The sequence below is a fragment of the Chrysochloris asiatica genome, unplaced genomic scaffold (genome assembly GCF_000296735.1).
Source record: "Chrysochloris asiatica unplaced genomic scaffold, ChrAsi1.0 scaffold00006, whole genome shotgun sequence".
NCBI lineage: Eukaryota > Metazoa > Chordata > Mammalia > Afrosoricida > Chrysochloridae > Chrysochloris > Chrysochloris asiatica.
Window position 1 is genome coordinate 17700832 of NW_006408524.1, and position 23371 is coordinate 17724202.

Here is a 23371-nt window from a genome sequence, read left to right on the forward strand (position 1 = left end):
CAACTTCAATCCTTTCAAGAGGTAGCATATGATAAAGAACCACTGGTACTGAAGGAAGAAGTCCAACATGCGCTGAAGGCATTGGCAAAACAACCAAGGGTACTGGATTAGACAGAATACAAATTGAAATATTCCAATAAATTGAAGCAGCACTGGAGATACTACTTGTCTATTACAAAAAATTTGGAAGAGATCGATTGGCATGCATTCCAAAGAAAGGTGGCACAACAGAACGGAAAAATCATCAAACAATTTCAATAAGAACAAATGCAAGTAAAATTCTGCAGCATACATCAACAGGGAGCTGTCAAAATTCAAGTCAGATTTAGAAGAGGACAAGGAATGAGGGCTATTACTTCTGACATCAGCTGAATCTTGGATGAAAGCATAAAATACCAGAAACATAGTTACTTGTGCTTTATTGACGGTGTAAAGGCAATCGACTATGTGGATCATAACAAACTATGGATAACACCATGAAGAATGACTATTCCAGAACACTGAATTGTGCTTATGAGGATCCTGAACTAAGAGGTTGTCATTTGAACAGAACAAGGGAATACTGAATAGTTTACAATCAGGAAAAGTGTGCAAGGGTTGTATCTTTCACCATACTTATTTAATCTGTATCCTGAACAAAGAATTCGAGAAGCTGGATTATATGAAGAAGAAGGTGACATCAGGACTACAGGAAGACTCATTAACAACCCTCAATATACAGATGGCACAACCTTGCTTGCTGGAAGGGAAGAGGACTTGAAATACTTGCTGATGATGATCAAACACTACAGCCTTCAGCATGGGTTGTACCTCATTATAAAGAAAAGAAAATTCCTCACAACCTGACCAATAAGTAACATTAATAAATGGAGAAAAGACTGACGTAATCAAAGACTTCATTTGGATCGGATCCACATTCAACAAGCATGGAAACAGCAGTCAAGAAATTAAATGACATATTGCAATAGGCAAGCCTGTTGCACAACACCTCTTTAAAGTGTTTACGAGCAAAGGTGTCAGTTTGAGGACTGCGGCGCGCCTGACCCAAGTCATGATATTTTCAATCACCTCATATGCATGTGAAAGTTGGACAGTGAATAAGGAAGACCGTAGAAGAATCAATGTATTTGGGTTAGGGTGTTGGTGAAGAATACTGAAGGTGACATGGACTACAGAAGAACAAATAAATCTATTTTGGAAGAAGTACAACCAGAATGCTCCTTACAAGCAAAGATGGAGAGACTTCATCTTTCGTACTTTGGACATGTGGTCAGGAGGGATCTGTTCTTGGAGAAGGATGTCATGCTTGGTAAAGTGGACGGTCAAGGAAAAAGAGGAAGACTTCAAACAAGATGGACTGACACTGTGACAGCCATAATGGACTCAACAGTAACTGACCAGCTGGGCACTGACCCCCTGACAGTGAGCTGGGCACTGCACTGTTCAATGATAACTTGATCCCAAAACATCTAAACAGCTCCAAATCTACTTGGGAAACTGAAAGGACAAACTTCATGATAGTCATATTATGATATAGGATTTAGGGAAAACAAAATGAGTATCAGTTAAAACTGACACAGGTCACATTCCTTCTTCTCAGTGTACCCTGAAATTGTGCCATTCCCTCACAATTTCTAAACTAGACAAGGAATGGGCCCACAGAGTGAGTACACATGGCAATTTTATTAAAAACAGGTGAATCTCTTAGGGCACGTAGAACACAAATAGAATTCAATGACATGTTTTTTCCCTACACTTTGCTTAAGTAAAATTAGAAAACAGCATTCAATGACTTACAGAAATAAGCTTTCAATGACATCTCTGATTTTTTTCAAAAGGCCTTCTGATCTTATTTCTAGCTTAATTTGTTTTCATGATTCTGAACAAATTAACAGTGACAAGTCTTATGTAGGAGAAACATCTATCATCCCCTCATAGCAGGATCGAGGCACTGTAATAGCCTAAAGATGTTTCTGCAATTAAAACAGTAGTACAAACTTAAGATAGGCCATCTACAGTAAAACTACTGGTCTCTCCCTGTCCAGAGGAAAGAAGAGTGATAAAAATTGAATATGCTTGAAAACAATTAGTCCAGTGTTTGGACTAATGGACTACATGAACATCAGTCTCCACAACCCTGAGACCATAAACCCTATTGGTGCTACTAATAACTGCTCTGAGAGATCACATTAGAAGGTCCTGGATCGAATTGGAGAAAACGTGGAACCAAACACAAAATCATAAAAAAGACCAGACATACTGGTCAGACCAAGGCCGATAGAATCCCAAGACTACGGTCCTTGGTCATCCATCAACGCTGAACCTGAAACTCCCCCTGTGATTCATTTTACTCGACTGAAAACTGGGGTACAACATGACTACTGAGATATATATGCCACAGAATGGTCAATTATTCATATCAAAACGGCAGCATTTACCTAAGGGTAAAATTCAGAAGGGTATGCTGAGAAGAAGGAATGGCGCAAAAAAACACAGAGAAAGTGGGATAAGGGATGTTACATTGAGGAGACTGCATTCATTGAGAAAAAACGAAGTGCATGAGTTCATGATCTGTGTAAAACTGATGATCTGCTCTGTCAAACTTGACTCAATTCACAGTGAAAAGTTAATTGTATTTTTAAATGCATCTGTTCATAAGCAGAGCTCATTCATAATATAATGCTCAATTCAATTTTATGATCAAATTTCATTTTAAATGAATTCTGAGATTCATTTTTTTCTAAATTTTCTTTTTACTTACCATCAGGATTTCGATCTATCCATCAGAAGCGTTGCAAAATGAGCAGTGGAGAGAGAATATAAGGCAACGGATTAGCTATGGTCAAATGACAATGCAAATTTAACACATTCATTTTAAACATAAATAAAAAATTTCAAGATCTCATGATGGTTTCAATGGTATCTGGATCAAACACGTGTTCACTCAATTGACAATTAAAAACTAACACCAGCAAATGAAATCCAACAATATATCTCCACTTTCATTCTCAGGAAACCCTCTTTATGAGACAGCGTTATTCAAGTGCAAATGTAGCAAAAGGAGGAAAAGGACATTTGATCTAGGTTGCTATGGGTCAGTAGCAACTCAAGGGCACTTAACAGCAACAAGCACAAGGGAAACTCAAAATAACATGTAAATGGCATTGAGAGCGGTTCCAAGCAGTCTTGTTAAACCTACCGTCAATTCCATGGATGTTACTCTAGAACAAGGCCTCCTTTTTTTTCCTTCTTTTAAATATTTTTTAATTTTATAGACATATTTTTTAACATTAATTTCCAGTTCACTTTTAGCCATTTAATGTCTACATTCTGTTGGCTTGGCAATGATTCATGAGCTTTTAAATTCTGTCTACAGACAAGCATGGTGGTGGTGGTGTGCCATCAAATCCGTTCCGACTTAGCAGAGACCCTGTATAGGGTTTACGAGGCAGTAAATCATTATGGGAGCAGAAAGCCTTCATCTTTCTCCAGAGGAGGGGTTTGTAGATTCCAACTACTGACCTTTCAGTTAGCAAGCCCAATGGGTAATCACTACACTACCAGGGCTCCTTAATAACATCCAAAAATGATATCTGAACCCATAAATTCACAGATGGTATAACTCTATATTGTATTTTTAAACTTTAGTTTACTTCCTGTTACCTATTTCTGTATTTCATTTTATTTTCAAGTAGTCACTACTTTTTCTTGAAAAGGAATAAATCAGTCAAATTAAGGTATTGGAACTATCTAAGACTATATATTGGTAATGTAACAAGAGCAAAAGGTACAACAATACCTTTGATTATTAAGTACTTGATTAATGATAAATGACATAAAGATTTTAGTCAAGTGTTTCTCACTTTTTAATTTCATAACTCAAAATGACAATAACATTAAAAATACCAATGTTCTTTTCAGGATTACACAACCAAAATGTCCAGCATTCCTTAGTGCCTTATGGAAGTTATGTATTTCTTTGTGAAGTCAGCTCTAGCAAAGTTGTTTAAAGCAAAAAAAAAAAAAAAAAAAATTTATAGATTCTGAAGTTAAAATACAGGTAAATAGTCAAAGTGGCTATTTCCAGCTAAAAAATTCTCCCCCCCACTTTTAAAACAAAATGTTTCACAAAGCAGAAGAAATAGGTTTTGAAAGTGTGTACAAAAGTTATAACATCAGAGCATACAGAGCTGTCAATGAAGAAGTCAGATTTTTAGACAAAGAAAAAATTTTCTCAATTTTTAAAAATGTTGTCAAATAAATAGGCATAAATTGAGAATAACAAGATAACTATAATATTCTAGAAGATTTTAAAAGTAACAGGGATGTTTTTTAAAACACAAATACAAATTTGCTGCAATATGGTATGTTATCAGTACATTTAAAAGTTTGTTTTGTTTTGAAGCAGTGAATCATAAGTCTTATTTTCTATTAATCAACTGATTATCTGGCTATTAGCATAAAGAATTCACTGTGCAAAAATAAAAAGGATCTATAGTTAGACTCAAGTTAAGTTGAAATTTGCAGTAGTCAAATCTCAAGTAAGCTAAAAATAAGCTTTTCTCATCTAAAAACAGTATCTTTAAGAAAAACACACCAAATTTTAGTGTATCTGCTTAAATAAATACTAAATTAGAATCTTAAATAGTTTAGCATTTTAGATTCTAAAGAGTTCTATCTAATCACTGTAATAGTGTCTGAAACATTGAATGCTTAAATTTTAGGCTCATCATACTACTCTTTCCCACTAATTCTAACTAACCCTTTCTCTTTGGATCAAATAAATTGCATCTGAGTAGATACCATTCTAGTTGGTGCTGTTCTTAGTGCCATTAAGTCAGTTCTGACACATAGCGACCCTGTATAGGTTTTCGAGTAGCAACAGGTAGATTTGAACTGCCGGCATTGTAGTTAACAGTTCAGTGCTTATCCAACAATGCCACACCAGGAATCCATTTATCTAGTAGGAATGAAAATATATAAAATGTACTACTAACTGCAATATGGAATATGATAGCTCTGTAGGATAAGTGCTGGACTGCAAAGCACAAGGTGAGCAGTTTGAGCCCATCAGCTGCTCTGATGGAGAAAGATGAGGCTTTCTGTTCCCATAAAGATTTAGAGATTTACAGCCTCGGAAACCCTACACAAAGTCACTATGAGTCAGAACCAACTCGATAGCACTTAACAGCAAGAACAATATTAACTGCAAAGATGAAATCAAGCATTATATATGGAAATCAGCTTAACAGACATAGCGAATTACTTATAACACATAAAAGTAACAGGGACATAAAATTTTATTTAAAGTGAGAAAAGAACATGTTTAATTTAATAATACTTTGTTGTCGTTGTTGTTGTTGTTAAGTGCCGTGGAGTCGGTTCTGACTCACAGCGACCCTGTACAGGGTTTCCGAGGCTGTAAATCTTTTACGGGAGCAGAAAGCCTCATCTTTCTCCCACGGAACAGCTGGTAGTTTCGAACTGCTGACCCTGAGGTTCGCAGCCCGATTCATAACCACTACGCTACCAGAGCTCCTTTACAGTGTGCTTTTCTATCTTAAGCACTTAGGCATCTGACTCATACTTTCGATAATTTAAAATAAGTGATTAGGTTGTAAACTCATAAACAATTGTATGTTTACCTGTAGGTCTGGAATATGAAACAACAGCATTTCCTTCCAAATCCGATGGTGTAGAACTTCCTCTCAAATGAACAGAAAAGGCTACTGTTCTAGTCATCTCTGGTGCTATAAGCAATTTCAAAGTAATGTAAGTTACACAATTTTAATGACTATTAACAACAGTTGAGATTTACTAAGCATTCATTGCATGTCAGATACTGTTCTCCATGAGATAGAAGCTATTATGGTCCCCATTCTATTACTTGAGGAAACTGGAACACGGAGATTGAAAAGCTTACCCGAGGTCCCAGAGCTAATATTAGAGCTAGAAACTAACTAGAAAGCAAAGGCACCGAACACTCTACTACACTAGCTTCCCTTACTCCAATGAACAGGCAGTATGAACACAGAAACAAACACAAACAAGCAAGACAATACCAAAAAATATTACTCTGTCATACCTAGAAACAAAGACTGCAAGGGAAAAGATAAAATGGAAGGGCAGGCAGGGGTGTGTGTGTGTGTGTGAGTCTGTGTGTATATGTGTGAATTTGAGAGCCATCTGAGATTTTAAACTAAATGTAATAGTTAAGGTTCTCTGTTAACTTGACTGGGCCAGGATCCTCAGTGGTTTGGCAGTTGAGATACAGCTATCTCCCTTGATGTGATTTGATGTGAACAATCAGTAAGGGGATTAAGGGTGGAATGGTGTTGGTTGTGTGCCATCAAGTCGGTTGTTACTCATCATGATCCTATATAGGGTTTCCAAGTCTGTAAATCTTTGTGGGAGCATCTTTTTCTGGCTATCAGAGTTCCTTAATCTTACCACCACCCTGACCCGATTTATGGGAGAATCCCAAGGTTGGGCATTCAACATCTTTTGTCTTGCAAGAGATAAAAGAGATGAACAGAGAAAGGAGGTCCTACTAGCACCAGGAGTGGAATACGTCCTCTGGACCTGGGGTCCCTGCACTGTGAAGAACCTCGATCCAGGGGAAGATTGATGCTAAGACCCATGGAGATCTCTAAGGCATGCTGGGCCTACAGAGGCTGAAAGGAGACAAGAACCTTTCTCCAGAGTCATTACACTGAAATCGAACTTCTAGCCTCTTAAACTGTGGTGATGGGGGTGGCTGCGTGTTGTGGAATCAGTTCTGACTCATAGAGACCCTGTATACAGCTTCTGAGGATGTAAATCTTCATGGGAGCAGAAAGCCTCCTAGTTCACCCACGAAAGAGCAAGTAGCTTCACACTTCTGGCACTGTGGTTAGCAGTCCAGCTCATAATCCACTACGCTCTTAAACTGTGAAAGAATACATTTCTGGTTACTAAGGCCATCCACTTGTGGTACTTCTGTCATGGCAGCACTAGATAACTAAGACACCAGAAGTATGAATTGGTCAGAAAGTGCTTTATAAAGATAAATTGGGAAGTATTGTGAATAACTAGAAAATTAAGTGAAAAAACCAATGGTAGAGAAGCACCTACAAGGTTACTTCATGTAATCGTTCAACCATTCACTCATCCGATGAGGATTTATTGAGCGCCCATTCAGAGAAACTCTTTAGCCCACTTTTAACTGGGTAGAACATTTTAATCTACTACTTATGTTACAACATGTTACATCATTTTATGATTATTCATTTTACTTGGATGTTTTCTTCTAATTGTAAGGCAATGGTTTTGTAGGTCATTGTGATATTCGATGAATTTGATTAAATGCAAGACACTCAGCTAAGGAAGCAAAATAAAAAGAGGGCAGTTCTTAGCTTCATGAGAAAGAGATATTAGTCTAACAGAACACTAGCAGAAAACAAAGAAAGAAAAAGACTTGAAAATAGTTCAGTGAACATTTCACAGGACTTGTCGATAACTTGGACATAAGGAGTTGGGGGAGAAATCTTACTAAAAGTTGCTATTTATGAAGTGTGTGGTGCTGTAGGAGAAGCACTAGATTGCTAACCACAAGGTTGGTGGTTCAAACCCACCAGCCACTCCTTGGAAGCCCTATACAAGGGAGTCGGAAGGGAATCAACGGCACTTAACAACATAACCATTTTAGACATTTTTACATCTATCTTACATAGATTCATTATCTAATTGAATCCTTAAAACAACCTCTAAAATATATTACCCCCCTTTTTGCAGATTAAAAAAACTGAGGCCCCAAGTGAATAATGAGTGGTTTTCACAAGGTTACACATTGAGTAGAGTCCTGGTATGGTGCTGTAGGATATGCACTGGACTGCTAACTGCAAGGCCAGAAATTTAAACCCACAAGTCACTGCTTGGAAACCCTATACAGGGCTGATACAAGTTGGAACCAACTCGACAGCGTGTAACAACACCACTTAGAGTCAGCGCCAAGAGTCAAGTTCAGTCCAGACTCCAAAGCTAATAGTCTTTTCCCAATCCCTTGCTGATTCACTGAATAGGTCACTAAAGACAAATGAAGAAAGAAAAAGTTAAAATTATAGTATTTTTATCAATTAATTGTATTAACTTCCAACTAGTTAAGGAAAACACTTAGAAATCTATAAGCCTTAATACGTAATTAAACTCAACAGATACTGATTGAATGAATACTCATGCTTGATGCTCGGAGGAAAAAATACAAACAAAACCCAAACTAAAAAAAATGCTCATGCCATGGTAAACTTTCTTACCCATACATTCAAAGGTAAACTGACTACAGGTCAGTGCTAACGGTGGTTGCACATAAACTGATAATTTGGCTTTTTGCAGTGGCAGCCGACTCTGCAGTGTGACCTATAAAACAGAAATGTAGTTCATTAGGATACTGCATCCAAGTTGATAGAATAACACAAAAAAAATCACTTGAGAAAAAATGAGTAGCCACAAAACATGCAACATCAGTGGTACATTAAAATAGTCTACTCACTTCAAAATGGGTTAGAGAGCTGGATGACAATTCTCCAGGGCAGAGAAATAAACAGCCAATAAGCTCATGAAAGCTACTTGCCATCATTAGTTGTTAGGAAATGCCAATTAACTATAAATTAAAACCACACGCAGATACCACTGCAATCACCAATGGCTATAAACAGAATTGGTGAGGGTATGGAGAAACTAGGAGCCTCATACATTGCTGGTTGTTGTTGTTAAGTGCCGTAGAGTCAATTCAGACCCATAGCGACCCTGTACAGGTTGCTGGTAGGAATTTAAAATAGTACAGCCAATGAGGAAAATAGTTTTTGTCCATTTCTTAAACCATTAAATACAAATTAACCACATCACCCTGCAGTTCCACTCCTAGGTGTGTGTCCCCCAGTAGAAACAAAAACATAGGTCCACATAAAAACTTTTATGCAAACATTCATAGCAACATTATTGATAATTGCCAAAAAAGTAGAACTAACCCAAATGTCCATCAACTGACGAACAGATAAAGAAAATATATTATATCCCTACAATACAAGGGGGCTTCAAAAATCTTATGGAAAAATGCCATTGTTTTCTAATTACATTTTCCCAGGAACTTTTTAAGCCCCCTTTATCAGTGACAACAATAAAAGAAATTATGTATAATACATGACACAACATGAATGAACCTTAAAAATTATACTAAGTGAAAAAGTTACTAACAGAAGACCACATCATGTATGATTGTATTTATATTAAAATGTCCAGATTAGGCAAATATACAAGGAAGCTTAAAAACAAAACAAAACAAAAAACCTGTAAAAAAAACAAAAAAAAATCTATTATCTTTTTAATTCCATTTTCCTCAAATTTTTGAAGCCCCCTCATAAGAGACAGAAAGTAAATTAGTGGCTGTTTACACCTAGAAAAGGGGGAATGTCAGACCAGAATGGGAAGTGACAGCTAATAGGTACAGGGTTTCTTTTAGGGGGTCGAATGAGAATATAATGTTGGTTGTGCAACTCTGTGAATATACTAAAAAACACTGTAAACTTAAAATGAGTGACTTGTATATTGTGTAAATTATGTCAATAAAGCAAAGCAAAATCCAAGCAAAACATACACTATCTTCCCTCATGACTGTTGAATAATCACTTGAAAGATTATATGTATGTTCACTGTTCTCAAGTAGAATGAAAATATTATGATGAATTATTAGTCTGTTTCCGCATTAGTATATTTCCTTTTGTACAAGTTCATTATTCTTTAAAGATTTCTTTATCAGTGATCTATCGAGGTGAAGATAAGAGTAGTCTAGCTAAATGGGAGTCCTGGTGCGGTGATGAGGGTTAATGCAAAGTCAGTTTGAACCACAAGGTCGACAGTTCAAGTTCACCAGTCACTCCTCGGGAACCCTATACAGGGTCGCTGTAACTCAGAACTGACTCAACAGTACTTAACAACTTAACAACAACAACAACAACAGATATATATAAAGCAATGCATTTTCTCCTAACACAAAAATATATGATACAACTGATTCTAGAAAATATTTAATAAAGTAATAAAACGTAATGTCAATATTGACTGCTGCGTTCCCAACCTGGTTACAAGTTGCTTGATGACACGTGAAAGTGCTCCCACCCCAACAAGAAGCAATAGGTAAGAACTCTGGGGTAATAGTCTGCCTGGGAGATGAGGTGGATTTGAGTAGACAAAGCTTGGACTTCCTCACTCCCTCCCGAGGAGGAGTGTTATTTCAGCAGAAAATATCTGGCCCACGGATCTTTGCTGGCCATAGTGCTAAGGAAATGACATTTTCAGGTTACCAAAGAAAAGGCTTAGAGACCCTGCTTTCCTGGAGCATTTTCTCCCTTTCGATTTAGTCTTCTGTGGTTTCAGGTCATTGAAAAGTCACTATTGGATGACTTCATCCCACATGATTGGTAGAGACTTAGCACAATCTCCTGCCTAAAAAGGGTTGCTAGAGATCATCAAAACAATCTCTGGGGTAAGCAAGGACACTGATAATTTTTAATGTGATTTAATTTTTAATTTGGATCTTATATACAAGAGTTGAGAACGACTCTTCTCTATGGTGTCTTGCTACGAAAGAGTTCAATTTAGCTTACTAGGTTCTAGTACAGTAGAGAGACACATTTCATCATCAACAGACATAATTTTTGCCTTTGCAAAAACATACTTATTTAAGTAGCTTTAAATTTTTCTTGTGTAAAAGGCATACATCACTCCTAAATTATATGTAGAATTCAATTTAGTAAATGACTTACTTTAATTTTAAGTGATGTGGGTATTCTGTACAATTTTTAAATAAATGCAAAAATTTTTATCTGCAAAATAACAATTTCTGGAGACAATTATTTATGCAGATAAACAGAATAGGAAATGAACAAGGAATCCTTGGTTTTCAATATGTAAACACTGAGAATACATGGACAATGGATAGACAATAAAGTTTCTTTAATGATGTCTGACCATTGTAAGTGAACTTTTTAAATAAAATCTTCATGGTACTTATGGGAAGAAAAAAACTGAGAAAGCCCCACAGACGACTCCCTTTCAGATAGCTAGTCCACTAAGTAAACACGATACAATTTAAGTAATTAATAATATCATCATATAATGATATTGATAATAATATACAAGCAGTCATATATATTCTAAAGTAAACTTGGTAATATTAATGACAGCAGCCATTACATATTTTTTCATATGTGCAGAGCCCTGGTGTAGCATGGTAGGATAAGACTGAAAACCGCAAAATCGGCAGTTCAAACCCACTGGCACTCTCAGAAAGCCTACACAGGCAGAAAAGACTGAATATCGCACAAAAACAATGCTAATAGATGATTTGTGTACATTTTTCATGTAATCTTCAAAACAGTGTAAAACGGGTGATGGCGTGCTGTTGAATTAATTCCAACTCATAGCGACCCTGTGTAGCGGGGCTGGGGAAACTTTTTTCTGCCAAAGGTCATTTGGCTATTTATAACATCATTCGTGGACCACACAAAATTATCAATTTAAAACTAACCTGATAGAGGTGTGGCACTGTGGGATAAAGCACTGGACCACAAAATAGGTTTGAACAATAAGGTCTGGAGTTCAAACTCACCAGCCACTCCTTGGAAACCCTATACAGGGTCGCTGTGAGTCAGAACCAACTTGATGGCACTTAACAACAACATTATGTAAGGACTAGAACTGTGGCTGCCTTGGTAGGACCAGACCAAATGATTTCACAGGCCTTGTACAGCCTACGGGCCAGACATTCCCTATCCCTGCTATATAGGATTTCCTTTATGGGAGCGGAAAGCCTCATCTTTCTCATTCGGAGACACTGGTGGATTCAAACTGCTGACCGTGTGGTTAGCAGCCCAATGTGTAACCCACTTCGCTGCCAGGACTTCTTATAAAACAGGTACTACCATTATATACTATTTTACAGAATAGAAAATTGGGGCTTGGAGAGGATAAGTAATTTGTCCAAGGCCACTCTGATTATAAGTAGAACAACAATTTACATGTGAGATGTAGGAATCCAGAGCCCATGCGACTTGACCTACTGTGGCAGTCTCAATATAACCCTGCAACTGAAAAAAGTATCCCCATTTTACAGTTTAGTAAACAGAGATTCAGAAAAGCTAAATGACATGTCCAAGACCATAGACCATACAGCCAATAAACATGCTCAAGCTGAAAATTGTGACCAAGACCATTTCAAGAAGTCTTGGTTCTAAAAGTGAAAATGAAAAAGCCTAAAAGTAGTAATGACCCATCTGTAATACAGCAGACATTCTGACTCTGCCAGGCACAGGCATGATGATATCTCTCATACACAGATTTATTAAACCCCAACAATGGCCTAGGCCTTTTCAAATGTGAATCAAGGAAGTATGTGATGAAAGTAACTACAGTAACAAAGAATACTTGTGTTGGAGCCAAGAAAAGAGTTAAAGACTTGGCGAGATCATAAACGTCATATTTTTAAGAGAAAAATAATTATAGAATATTAAGGGGAAAATATAAACGTTAATACAAGAATTTTCCATGCTATTTTCCGCTTCTAACAAAATGAAATCAGATCCTTAGGAAATATAATCTGAAGTTTTATCCTAAATATATAAATATGACTCCAAAGGCCAGGTATGAGCACCCATTCTGCCTCGTTGCCTAGAATAGATGGTCACGCATCACGCACACATACTCAAGGTAGCCACATCTTCGTTCACTTGGAACGGATGGAAAACTTTTCTCAATTAACAGGATTTATTATGATGGAAACTTGCATGGTTATATATCTTGGCCGTGGTTGTTATAAAAGGCCATAAGGAGAGATTTATAGGAGAAATTTGTATAGAAACTGTCAGACAGAATCAGGAAGTCATTGTGTCTGCTATGTAAGTCCAGTCGATTTTGTGCACCCCTTGTGTTTTGCTTTCTTGCTTGTGCATTAAAATGGCAATGAAAAACAGAGATGTGACTCAGTCACTCCCAAATACAGTAAATTCCACTAAAGAAGGAGAATTTTCCAGGACTGACAAGCCATCCTTTTCAAGTGGCTATTAATACATGGAAGCCTAAGAACTGTATGATTAGAGGGAAAAAATCAGCATGAGCAATGTTATCTGGTTTTGGTATAAGACTTCTTTTTGCAATCTGCAGTGTACTTCTAAATTGTTAGATGTATGTACCTGAACAAAATAATTAGATAGGTTTACAAGAGTTTTCCCTATACAACAGACTATAGATCAGTCCTGGAACTCTGCAGTCCTCCCTCTCGCCCAAGTGTTTGATTTCTTGCCATTAATGCTTTTCCAGACTCAGAAGTATTAATGAGATAGAGGCTTTGATTGGATAGGGGAAGGGGGACTGGGAAAAAGACCACCCTTGTTTCCAGTGGCAAGAATCCAAAAAAATTAGCTTAGGAAACTGTTGTAAGATTGGTCTCCCTTCAACTTCTACCAAAGATCTCCACACTTGGGCCACCCGCTGGATCCAGAGTAAGCGAACACAATTGGTAAAGTCTGGTTCCCTGTCAAGCTCCTCCAAGGACAGCAACCCATAATCTAAGAAAACATAAAGCCCCGTCCAAGTTTTGACTAAGTGAATCGCCAAAATCCACAACTTTCCCTGGCTTCCAAGGTCTGGGTAGCGATAAATATTTTTAGCTTAATAATGTGCTGACTGATTACCACACTTTAATCTAAAAGCCTTGAGAGAGTTCTACATTTGAGTTCTAGCTCTAAAATTCTACAAGGATAGAACTAAAACTTTTAACCAAACCACATCCTTTATATTCCATTATTCCAGAACTGCCAATTTGTCACTACTCTGCTTTGTGGCTTCTTCATTGAATAGTTTCTTGCTATAAATACATCCATTTAAAGCTAATGTTATGGCAGATCGGAGATTAGAAATTCTTTTCAAAAAAACACAAATACATAGAGAAAGATAATATTAGCATTCATATGATCTTCGGTATTTCCAAGAGTTTTATTTATGTTACGATATCAATTGGTTGGTTTATTATGAATGGTAATGACACAATTCCTTTAGCATACTTAAAACCTCAATTGCATTTCTAGAAAAAGAAAAAAAGAACCCTGAATCATGCTAAGCATTTAAATGATGGCAGAAATAAATCATTTAAAATGCTTATTTATATACACTTTGCTGTAGATGCAATTATCAGTGTTAGATATGTAGGTTACAATGAAGGTTATCTATTCACTCTCCCAGGCTGAGGAAAATATAGACTTCTCAAATGTTTATTGTGTATTTCCATAAGCTACTTAGAGGGTGATAATAGTGACAGATGTGATCAAATATGTAACACTGTTTATGTATTACAGTCTAAAGCCATGGTACAATACCTTTACAGTGACTGAAGGAACAAGGTCAGTTCCCACTCCAACATCAGCGGCTTGCTGCAGACACCAGAATCGAGGAGAGAAGACAGGAAAGAGTTATTTCAATTGTTACATAGCAATGAGTAAACACAGTGGGTACAATATATACTTCTCACCAAAAAAAAACAGGAAACCAGCTATAAAGGATTTATCACTGTGGTGGCAAACTACAAAGTCAACGGGACTTTTTGATACTTTGGTTTGGAAAGTCATGAGCTAATATTTAAAAGAGCCACTCCATAAAAAAGGAAAGCTAAGGTCACATATTTTATTAAACCCATCAAATTCCAAATTTACTTAAACATTGAAACTAATTGTTTCTATTAACTTGTTCTTTATATTTTATAGGAGATGGTCTCCTTGTATGTCACAGCTAAAAGATTATGCCATTCTTTTAGGCCCTTAAATTTTCAACTTTCTAATAAAGGTATGTTTTATTCTGATTAATGACATGCAATAATGATACAGAGCTTGAGTGGCCTTGAGACTTTGCACTCCCACAAAGATTTAAAGCCTCAGGGACCCTACTATCCAGGGTTGCTATGAGTCGGAACTGACTGAACAGCACTTAACAACAACACCTAGAAAAACAATTCAAATGGGAGTTTACTTTTTTTTTGAGTCCTGGTGTGGCGCTGTGGGCTAATGTGTCAGATGGCAAAGTCATTTGAACTGCAAGGTCGGTGGTTCAAGCTCATCAGCTGTAATCGGAAACCCTATACAGAGTTTCTATGGGTTGGAATCGACTCGATGGCACTTAACAACAACAAGAACATACTTTTTTTTACTAGTGCATATCATGAACTGATTCAATAAGCAGCCTTTGAAAATCAGCTTGGAAAGATTGAGGGAAAGGAATGGTCCCTCTAGAACAGACTAAGACCAAGGTGTAACATTTTTTAATACTACCCATAGGAATTTCCATAAAGTCTACATCAGACTAATGAATCCGAGCCATTGTGCTTTAATCCATTTAGATTCTTTGTAACTAAGTCACTTCTAAGCAATAAGGGTCACTATGATGTTACTGGACAGCACCAGAATTAAGAAATGGGAGATTCATTATTTTATTTATGGCTCCGTAGGAAATAGTTTTGAATCCTAATCCAGTGTCTCACTAAGAGAGATAGAAAAGCAATGCTTGTCTCCTCTATAAAAAGTTCCATTCTGATATAAATCTGCCTGTCAGGTTTTTTTGAGATATGCACTTTCATAATAGTGATTCAAAATAAATTATTAAACCAAGCCTTTTTAGTATTACCTAAAATCCAGGAAATATTTTACACTTATATGTCCACAGATATACAAGAGAAACCAGCATCTCCTGTTTCCTGTCCTCAGCTCATTTCTAAACACCTAGATACTTCCAGAACAGCAGCTCTTAAAGAACATAAAATAGCTAGAGAGAAATGACCCTAAGAAGATACCACAGCACCTTAGACACATGAATCACAGGATGAATGTTTTCCAATGGGATGAATATGATACTCTCAAGAAATCTCTTAAGAAAAATAGTAAGACAAGGAAAAGGAAGCTAGAAATAGACACCCAGTTGAGAGGAAAGAGCACTCCGTGTTACCAGTAGGGAAACATACATTAAAATATAATGCTACTACATGAAATCCTTGCCTACAAAGACCCAACATTTCTCAAAAAACGGAAAGTGAATTCCTCATTCCAAATAGCCTATGATTAAGAGAACCTTTTAAAAATTATATAAATTGCCCAAAGGAAAAAAATAATCATTTCCAAGGCAAGAAAATGTATGTACATTTGTCAGCTAACTAAGCAGAAATGTTCCACTCAGACTACACCCTTCAGGTAGAGTGAGAAATGGTGTATGCTGAATGGCCAGTGTTAAAACAGTGCTTCTACTATGCGACTTAGCTGGGTGAATGTTCCTTTCATATATAGTCCTTTTTTTTTTTAAGTGTATCCAATTTACTACGCTATGGCACTGGTAACGTGATTTTTATCACAACTCAGGTTGGCTGTTTATACTAACGTTAAATCTTTAAAAAACTCACGACAATCACTTATTATATTATGTTCTGATACTCAAATATTGAGGTCATTTCCCAGGTAGAATTATGTGATAAGAACTCCAAATACATCAAAAACCAGTGAATTCAATGCCTTGCCTAAATTGATCAACTTCTTGTAGAGACACAGATAAACAATAGATTTTTCCCAAATTATAAATAATGAGATATAACCAAACATAGTCAAAAAAGTAGCCAAAGAAAAATAAACAAGGAAATGGAGTAATGTAACCAAGAACAGGCCCCCTTTCATCTCTCTTCTCTCCCAGTTTATTTATTCATTCATGGAATAATTTTCTTTGAATGTCCACTATGTGACAGACACTATGGATATGGCCTGCTGTGGTACTGTAGGAAAACCACTTGGAAACCCTACATGGGGTCGCTATGAGTGGGAACCAACTCAACAGCACTTAACAACAACGAAGATATGACAGTGAACAAGACAAGTAGTGATAGGTAGGTACTGATGATAACGAGGATGACGATGTTGGACGAAGTAAAATATAATTTGTAATGACGATAATGATGAATAATTATAAATAACCAAGTAGATTCTGTTGTTATCCCCGCTTTACAGAAGGTAACATTGAGACTATGAAATTTAAGTTGTACGAGGCCACATAAATGGAGGAAACACAGTTCCCAAGCCAACTATCCACTCTTAAACTACTTCCCCTCATCATCCCACAATGTATTGTTGTTGTTAAATGCTGTCAAGTCAGTTCCGACTCATAGAGACTCTATACAGGGTTTCCAAGGAGTGGCCAGTAGGTTTGAGCCACCAACCTTGCAGTTAGCAATACAGTGTTTATCCTACAAAGTCACATCAGGACTCCCTACAGTATATTAAGGACTTTAAGTTATCAGTCCCTAAGTTAAGTTATTCACAAACATGATGTCAATGAATCTTAAAAAGAATAAAAAATTTTAAAGCCTCATGGGGTTAGAATTACTCATCTCAATTAGGATTAATTCAATACTCTAGAATTAAGAAAGTTTTGTGTGTTTTTTTAATTAAAAAGAAATTAACACAAAATAGAATCAGAAGAAGAAAAGAATCTCTTCTGCCCCTGTTCCTCCTCCCCTTTTTCTGGCCCACTCATAATAATTTTCTCCCCAAAGATTTCCTCAGAGATCTAGAAATGTTTTTAATCTAGAAAGCAACAAAACCTAAAAAAATTTATCTGCCCACAAGTTTTTACTGGGAGGTTCAGAATTTAAATTGATGCCATAATGCCAGTTCATCAGAGCCCACCACTATCAGAAACCCCTTTAATATCTGCAAATACACCTACAGACACCGAATCAAAATTAGGCGAAACCATGGCAGAAACTGTCAAGTCATCTTCTCTCTCAGTCATGGGCCAAACACCTGTAGTTTAAAAAAAAAAGAAAAAGGAAAAGAAAAGATATTTAAATGAACATAAAGTAAAAGCTACAATATATATCTTTTTTTCCCCAAAGGTTTATAGATAACATATTTAAATTTTTTTTTTTAATATAACATAGTCATACTCACAAGTTGAAAAACCTAATACAGTACAGAATTAGAAGTTTGATACTCTCTAATAATGTTGTAATAGAAAATCTGTCTTCAAAAATATTCACTGAGGTATGTATGACCCAACGGTTGATCTGCAGTGTGGGGATAATACCCTCTGCTGAAAACCTGTACCCTGTTGGGAATGATATCTGGGGCAGCTAAGTTGTCTCTAACCTTTGAATATTAGAAACATTTTTATGTGGTTACCTTCTTTGAAGATACATAATTTAGAATTATTTTGGACGCTTATAACAATATTCAAATATGGCTAAAACAAGGTAGAAGCTAAATTCTTATTGTAAAATTATAAATGAAATCCAAAGGTTGGCAGTCTAGGGTAATTGGGCAGCTCCACAGTCAAGGTGTGTTGTTATAGGATAAGCACTCGATAGCAATGTCGTTTTGAACTGCAAAATTGGCGGTTCAAATCCACTAGCCATTTCTTGGAAACCCTACAAAGGGGCAATATGAGCTGGAACCGACTCCATGGCACATAACAACAGCAACAACAACAACATAATCACCAGAAACTTTGATTCCTTCTTTCATAGGGTCATCTATTAGTCAGGATGGCTTCGGGAGCTCCTGTCCTCACATCTGTAGTTGACTCAACCTACTTAAGGAGCTTTCTGAAAGCCGCTCCTTGAACAACTTCCACCCACATCTTGCTGGCCCACTGTAAGCGGCAAAAGAGATTGGGAAATTACATGTCAGTAGATAAGCACTGTGCTGCTCATATTAACAATACATTGTGGGATGATGAGGGGAAGTAGTTTAAGAGTGGATAGTTGGCTTGGTATTCTTTTAATAAACAAGAATCGAGAAATGGTTATTGGGAGAGCATTGAGCAACCTTTGGTATTTTCACTGAGCTATGGGAATTCCCATTCCAAATCTTACAATATTGATGGGAATGTATGATGGCAAGCATAGACTTGTTGAGTCACAGGATGATATGATGATATGTATCTTTCATATTTTGGTAGTTAAAGACAAACTATCATCAAAGGAGTTGCACCCATTTGAGCTACCATGTATATATAGTTCATTCCCAACAGGGTACAGGTTTTCATTTATATTCCCCATGTCTAAACTGCTCGCTCTCTCTCTTCTTGCAAACACAACTGTGTTAGAATCTATCTCATGGCTACACCCATTCCTTTATACCCAACCAACTATCTAAACAATAAGGAAATTCCATCTTTGAGTGCCTACCAGCAGATGCTGCTGACTACTGGTAACAAAACTGCTAGGCACTATTCACACTAATGAGATGAATATGAACAGCTTCAGAATCCATGAGCCATACAGAAATTATTACTATAATTTCATGTTTACAGCATGCATTCCTCATAGAACTTAAACACATAAAATCAGCTTCAAAAAAACTTTTATTACAGCAGATAATATGCACCATGTGTACAACAAAATGTACTCTTTAAACTGGCTTTCAATTTTGCTGAAAGTCTTACTTTGAAAACAATCCTTAAGTACTAAACAAAACCCACAAAACAAAATTAGTCTTGCAAGTTAAAGCCACTGTACTAAAATAAGTAACCTAAAATGAATAATAAGGTCAGCAAAAAGTTCAGAGTTTTAACTTCTCATAATTTTTTGTCTGGATTGTACCTGAATGTAACAAAAACAAAAATCCTCACAATTGGATCAATAAATAACATCATGAAAATAACAACTTCATTTTACTTGCATCCCCAATCAATGCTCATGGAAGCAGCAGCCAAGAGGCATTATAGGGGTAAATCTGTTGCACAAAACCAGTTTGAAGTGTTAGGGAGGAAAGTTGTCACTAGAATTAAGGTACTCTTGCCACAGGTCATGACATTTTCAACCATCCCATATGCATGTGAAAGCTGGACAGTGAATAAGAAAGACTGGGAAAGAATTAATGCATTTGAGTTATGGTGTTGACAAATGTTGAAAGTACCATGGGCTGCCAGAAGAATAAACGAATCTGTCTTGGAAGAAGTACAGTTAGAATACTCTTTAGAAACCAGGATGGTGAGACTTTGCTTCATGGACTTTGGACACATTATAAAAAGGACATCATCCTTGGTAAAGTAAAGTCAAAGGTAAAGTCATCAAAACTGAGTAAAGACCCAATGAGATGGATTGACACAGTGGTTACTACAATGGGCTCAAACACACAATGATTGTGAGGATGGAGGAGAACCAGGCAGTACTTCGTTCTGTTGTGCACAGGGTCACTATGAATCAGAACCAACTCAACTGCACCTTACAACAAATCTTCTATAATAAACCATTTGGTACGTTTATATAATTTCTTGTTGCTACATGCTTTCAAGTAAGTTCCTACTCATAGCGATCCAATGAGAAACAGAACAAAACACTGCCCAGTCCTGAGCCATCCTCAGGTATTTAATTTCCAAAACATAACACAGTTTTATTTGAGTACAGAATACTAATATTTTCCACATTAGGAAATAAAAAAAATCTTAAAGTCTCTTTATCAAAAATTTCTATTTGTTTCTTTTTTAGGAATAAAGCCAAATGATAGTTGTATGGAAGAGGCAGTGAACGTCACACTTAACTATAATTTGAGATTCTGTAAATAATGAACTCTGCACCCAAGCCTGTAGGTACATCCCTAGTGTAATTAACAGTCATTTCAAGCTACGCATAAGGATCAAGACAATGACAAGAAAATCAGTCTTCACCCTCTCACCCAAGGGCATCACAATGGCCACCACGAAATTACTGTTAGCTGTAAGTGATTTTTTTTAGAAATTTTATACACAATTGTTGATCAAAATATCATTAGCACATTGTTTATGGAAAGGTCAAAATCAATCTCCAGACAAAATATCTGGACTGAAAAGCCACATTAACTTTCTTAATGAACCCTGCAAATTTCATATTTCTCAATTATACTTTTAAGTGACAAAGTAAAAATTTCAATTTCGTGAAACCCATAAGCAATAGTATTTAAAATGGAGAAAATACGCATATTGCAATGTGACAGGTGAAATTTTAATCATTCTCTACTTGAATGGGGAAGCTAACATCAAATAGATTTTTGTGGTAGTTACTGTTGTTAGGTGCCATTGAGTTGGTACCAAATCATAGTGAATCTACACACAACAGTACAAAACATTGCCCGGTTCTGCCCCAACCTCATAATAATTTCTACGTATGAGCCCATTGCTGATGCCATTGTGCCAACCCATCCAGTTGGGCGGCCTTCCTCTTTTTCTCTGACTCTCCACTTTACCAAACATGATATCCGTCTCCAGGGACTGCTCCCTCCTGATAAAATGTCCAAAGTATGAGAGATGAAGTCTGGCCATCGAGGCTTCAAAGGGGCACTCTGGCTATACTTCTTACAACACAGATTTGCTTGTTCTTTTGGCGGTCCATGGAACTTTTAATATTCTCCTCCAATACCATAACTCAAATGCACCAATTCTTTTACAGTCTTCCTTATTCACTGCCCAACTTTCACATGCATATGAGGTTACTGAAAATACCATGGCATGGGTCAGGCACACCTTAGTCCCCAAATCGACACAATTCCTCTTGAACACTTTAAAAAGGTCTTGTACAGCAGATTTGCCTTGTGCAAATTTGATTTCTTTACTGCTGCTTCCATGAGAGTTGATGATTGATACAAGCAAAATGAAGTTTTTGACAACGCCAATCTTTTCTCCATTTATCTTGATGCTATTTATTGGTCCAGTGGTGAGGATTTTGGGTTTCTTTAAATTGAGGTGCAACCCATAAAATGGCTATGATGTCTGATCTTCATCAGTAAGCATTTGAAGACTTCTTCACTTTCAGCAAGCAAGGTTGTATCGTCTGTGTATCACATGTGGTTCATGAGTCTTCCTCCAATCCTGATGCCACTTTTTTCTTCATATAATTCAGCTTCTCGGATTATGTGTTCAGCATACAGATTGAATAAGTATGGTGAAAAAATATAACTCTAGCACACATCTTTGCTCACCTTAAACCATTCAGTGCTCCCTTGTTCTGTTCGAACAACTGCCCCTTGGTCTACTACAGGTTCCTCATGAGCACAATTAAGTGTTCCAGAATACTCATCCTCCACAATGTTGTCCAAATCCATACAATTGAAAGTTTTTGCATATTCAATAAAGCATAAGTAAACACCTTTCTGGTGTACTCTGCTTTCAGCCAAGAACTACCTGACATCAGCAATGATATCCCTCATTCCACTTCCTCTTCTGAATCCTGCTTGAACCTCTGAAAGTTCACTGTCAATGTACGTTTGCAGTCGTTTATGAATTATTGCAAAATTTTACTTGTATGAAATAATTAATGGTATTTTCCAATGAATTTCATTTTCATTGAGTCACCTCTCTTTGGAATTGGCACAAATAGAAATTTCTTCCAATCAGTTGCCCAGGTGTCTTCCAAATTTCTTGGCATGGATAAGTGAGTGCATACAGTGCTGCATCAGTTAATTGAAAGATTTCAATTTGTAGTCCATCAATTCCCGGAGTCTTGTTCTTTGCCAATGACTCCAACGTGCCTTGGACTTCTTCCTTCAGGATCACTGGCTCTTGATCATGCGCTACTTCTTAAAATGGTTGAACATCGACTATTTATTTTTGGTACAGTGACTTTGTGTATTCCTTCCATCTTCTTTTGATGCTTTCCACATCATTCAATGTTTCCCCCCACAGAGCCCTTCAATACCGCAAGTCAAGGCTTGAGTTTTTTCTTCCATTTCCTCACCTTAGAAATGCAGAGTGTATACTTCCCTTTAGGTTTTCCAATTCCAGGTCTTTGCACATTTTGTTATATTTGACTTTGTCCTGATGAGAAGCTCTTTGAAATTTTCTATTTAGCTCTTGTACTCCTCATTTCTATCATTTGCGTTAGAATCTCTACTCTGGAGGGCAAATTTCACAGTCTCTTCTGACATCCAATTTGGTCTTTCCTTCTGTCTTGTATTCTTAATGATCTTTTGCTTTCTTCCTGTATGATGTTCATGATGTCATGCCACAACTCTCTGGTCTCCAGTCTTTAGTGACTAATGTATTAAATAAGATCTCTAAATTCAAATGGGATGTGGTTACGGTCCTATTTTGGCTCTCGTGGACTTGTTTTCATTTTCTTCAGCTTCAGCATGAACTTGCATATGAACAGTGGATGGTCAGCTCCAAAGTCTGGCCCTGGCCTTGTTTTGGCTGATGATATGGAGCTTTTCCACCATCTCTTTCCACAGATGTAGTCTATTTGATTTCTGTGTGTTCCATCTGGCGAGGTCCATGTGTATAGTTGTCTTTTATGTTGTTTGAAAAAGGGTTTTGCAATGAAGACGTCATTGGTCTTGCAAAA

At 36.8% G+C, this 23371-nt stretch overlaps 1 protein-coding gene across 1 annotated transcript in view; it reads right to left on the bottom strand.

The window, feature by feature from the left end:
* Positions 1-23371, bottom strand: part of BBS9 (Bardet-Biedl syndrome 9) — a 604103-nt gene that overhangs the window by 332606 nt on the left and 248126 nt on the right. The window contains exons 13-17 of the mRNA XM_006832142.1: positions 17782-17858; positions 14406-14459; positions 8292-8394; positions 5646-5750; positions 2762-2776 (exon numbers count right to left, since the gene is read on the bottom strand). Coding sequence (XP_006832205.1) covers positions 2762-2776; positions 5646-5750; positions 8292-8394; positions 14406-14459; positions 17782-17858 — 354 coding nt within the window. The remainder of the gene's footprint in view (positions 1-2761; positions 2777-5645; positions 5751-8291; positions 8395-14405; positions 14460-17781; positions 17859-23371) is intronic.